At 59.9% G+C, this 3,056-nt stretch overlaps 1 protein-coding gene across 2 annotated transcripts in view; it reads left to right on the forward strand.

Annotated features, from left to right (window-relative positions):
* Positions 1-2,358, forward strand: part of LOC112115427 (transmembrane protein 87A-like) — a 21,972-nt gene extending 19,614 nt beyond the window's left edge. For both annotated transcript variants that reach the window (XM_026658898.2, XM_026658899.2), the window contains exons 17-20: positions 135-196; positions 746-798; positions 1,579-1,609; positions 2,187-2,358. In XM_026658898.2, coding sequence (XP_026514683.1) covers positions 135-196; positions 746-798; positions 1,579-1,609; positions 2,187-2,228 — 188 coding nt within the window. In that variant the 3' untranslated portion in view covers positions 2,229-2,358. The remainder of the gene's footprint in view (positions 1-134; positions 197-745; positions 799-1,578; positions 1,610-2,186) is intronic.
* Positions 2,359-3,056: the final 698 nt, after the last annotated feature.

The following is a 3,056-nucleotide window of genomic DNA, read 5'->3' on the forward strand; positions in this document are numbered from 1 at the left end:
TCTGAAATGACTTTGCCGACCCACTAGACCGTGAATGAAATGCGAGAATCCCGGGCAACTGCAGCAGGAGGTGGGTGGGGGTCTGCTCCTAGTTGCTCCCTCATTGACCCGCTGGTTTGGGGTCTGTTTTGCAGAAGGGATGAAGATGAGGGGTGCAAAAAATGAAGCCAATGGGATCCTCAAAGGCAGCCGAGTGGTAAGGAATGGGGTCAGGGGGTGCTGATCCGGCTCGTGGCTCCCCAAAGGGGCCTCCACCTCTCCAGCGTCAGGCTCTGAATCGGGTGCCGCCCCTGGCCCCGAATCGGAGCCCTTTCGGCCCCTAACAGCCCTGCCGAAGTTGCTCATGGCTGCAGACGGGGGAGTCAGGGTGAACAGCTTCCGCCAGCGCGCAACTGGACAGGGTTTGCAGCTGTAGCATCGCAGGCTGCATTCCTCTTGGAGCTGCGAAGCTAAGCAGGGTCAGACCTGCTTACTATGTGGGTGGGAGACCCAATACACTGCAGGGATCGGCCTTGGTGACTCTCAGTGACCAGGGGTGAGCTAACCCCAATACGCCTGTGTGGCACTAGGGGGCGCTGTGGGGTGCTGCCACTCACCACCCAGTGGCTCTAGGGGGCGCTGTCCCCTCCCAGTCAGTGGAGTCTTCGTGGTATTGCAAACTTCAGGCCGATGCGCCCAATCTGGGGGATGCTCCCCAGGACTCCAGCACTCACTAGCTGTTCCCCCCCACCCCCTTTCTTTGCAGGATGAAGATTTGAAATGGGTGGAGGAAAACATCCCCTCGTCTATGGCTGACGTGTAGGTTTGAGTGCGATCCCTGAGGTCGTCTGGCCCTTCCGTCCGTCGGCCGGGGCAATCTAAGATCTTCTCGCGCGACCCTCGGGAGCTCCCCCGTGGGGCGATGCTGTGAGGAGGATGGTCTGTTCGTACGCAGGGCCTTTGCCTGGCATGCTCTTATAGCCGTGCTGGGCTGCTGGCCTGTTAGCTGTCATGGTAATCACGTTTGGAGCTGGACCCTGCATGGGAGACCGCCGAGGGAAATGCCCAGTGCTGGAGAAATGGTATCAGCAGGGGCTGCTCACCTCTGAGGCTGTACTGACCCCAGTCTGGCACAAGGGGGTGCTGTGCTGCAGGGGGCTCAGTAGGGGGCACTCTCCCCTGGGAGTCAGTGCTGACCCCATTGCCCTAGGATGGCGCTAGGGGGCGTTGTGGAGCAGGGTGGGGGGCGCTCACCCCTTGGAGTCCATAATGACCCAGTACGGCACCAGGGGGCGCTGTGGAGCAGGAGGTGCGAATACCTGGATATGAGATGACCCCCCAAACCCTCTCCAGCAATATCCCCTGGTCCGTGCTGTGGGATTTGGGATATTTGGCTCCAGCGTCCTGGCTGAATTTCCTCTCGGACAATGTCCAGATTCTTCTCCCCCTTCCCAAGGGGTAAGATCCCTTTCATGCCCTCGCTTGGGACCCCCATACGCCTTGGGCTTGAGGCAGATCCGTCTGTCCCTCAGAGGGCCTGCGTCGGTCCGTGCATTAATCCCGTGGACTAACCTTTCCTGCCTCTCTTCCCTCTTGCAGGGTGCTACCCCCTCTTCTGGACTCCGATGAGGTAACCCTGCTTTTCCGATTCAGAGCCCCAGAGAGTCTCCTCCCTGAACCCGCCTGTTAGCTTGCCCGCTCCAAAGAGCACCTATGTATACGGAGGGCAAGGCAGTGAGTCCCCTCCCCTCGGAGCCAGTGTAGCGCTAGGGGGCGCTGTGCTGCAGAGAGCCGGGTAGGGGGCGCTCTCCCCTCGCAGTGCAGCACTAGGGGGCGCTGTTCTCTTGTGTCTCTGACCTGCTAGGAAACAGAGGCACTCACCGCTCATGATCACCCAAGATCCCATCAACCCCTTCACAAGAGCCAGGCGCTTACCTAGCTCTGGGTTCTCCGGGTGACTCCGTTCTGCCTCTGTGTCCCCTTCCCGTTTTAGTCGGGCGCAGGGTTTTCCTTCGCCCTCTGCCATTGTATAGCTCGGTCCCCGTTCATCAGCTGCCGCGCCCCACCCCAGAGGTGGCCGACACGCAGCGATCTCTTTGGTGTCCGCGTTTAGCTTGGAAGCAGCGAGGAGTCGTCCTAGGCATGGGGGGTGACTCTTCTCCTCCCCGTGAGACCTAACAAGGGCCCTTTTCTCTCTCCGGCTCCAGGAAATAGTGACCACGAAATTTGAAATGTCCAAGATGGAGTGAGAAAGGAATCCGCCCCGTCGCGCTGCAGGATACGTCCAGCTTCCCTCCGTGGCCCGTCGGGGAAGGAGAGTTGCGGGTGGTTTTTCTTTTAATATATATATTTGTATATGGTTAAAAGATTATTTTATTACCTTTAAGTTTCTAATTCTCGGGCTTTAACGGACTGGGGAGCTCTCCCCTGCTAGCGGCCCCAGGAGAGCGCCCCCGTCTGGGGAGGAAGACCAGAATGCACCTCGACCAGGATCAGCTTCGTTCTCGGACTGGATTAGGAAGGAAACTGCTTTAGGCCGCTCCGGGCCTCTGTCCCACTGGGGAGCGGCGCTGGCTGGACACGTGCAAGTGGTTTTCTAATGGGTCGTGGGGAGTGACAGGCAGACATGTATTGGGCGCACCTCTTATGGGGTTCTTGGGGTGCCCGTCTTTCAGGGGTGGTGTCTAAAGGCCGGGGGTGTCTGGAGGAGGCGAGGGGGGTCGAGCTAAGTGGGATGGGGTGCTTTTATATGGGAAGGCAGGCCGGGAGCTTTGTGTGGGGGCTGGGTGTGTAAGGGAAGGCGGAAGGCATTCTGGGTGCAGGTGGCAGTGATGGGTGGCTGGCAGTGACAGGGGCAGGAATGGGGTAGGGAGAACGTCTGGCTCTTCTGGGGCCCCTCGCATTCTGCTGCCAAGACCGGGACACTTCCTCTTTCCAGCCCAGAGAGCCTGAGGGAACCCATGTGCATCCGCCACCGGGCGCTGGGGAGGGGACACCGCCACACTGCGGTGCATGCTGGGATCCCGCTCGGTGGCAACTCTGGACGTGGGATTCTCCGGGTGGCTGCGCCGGGCATC

Source organism: Terrapene carolina, unplaced genomic scaffold, assembly GCF_002925995.2.
Source record: "Terrapene carolina triunguis isolate 2854851 unplaced genomic scaffold, T_m_triunguis-2.0 Scaffold517, whole genome shotgun sequence".
NCBI lineage: Eukaryota > Metazoa > Chordata > Testudines > Emydidae > Terrapene > Terrapene triunguis.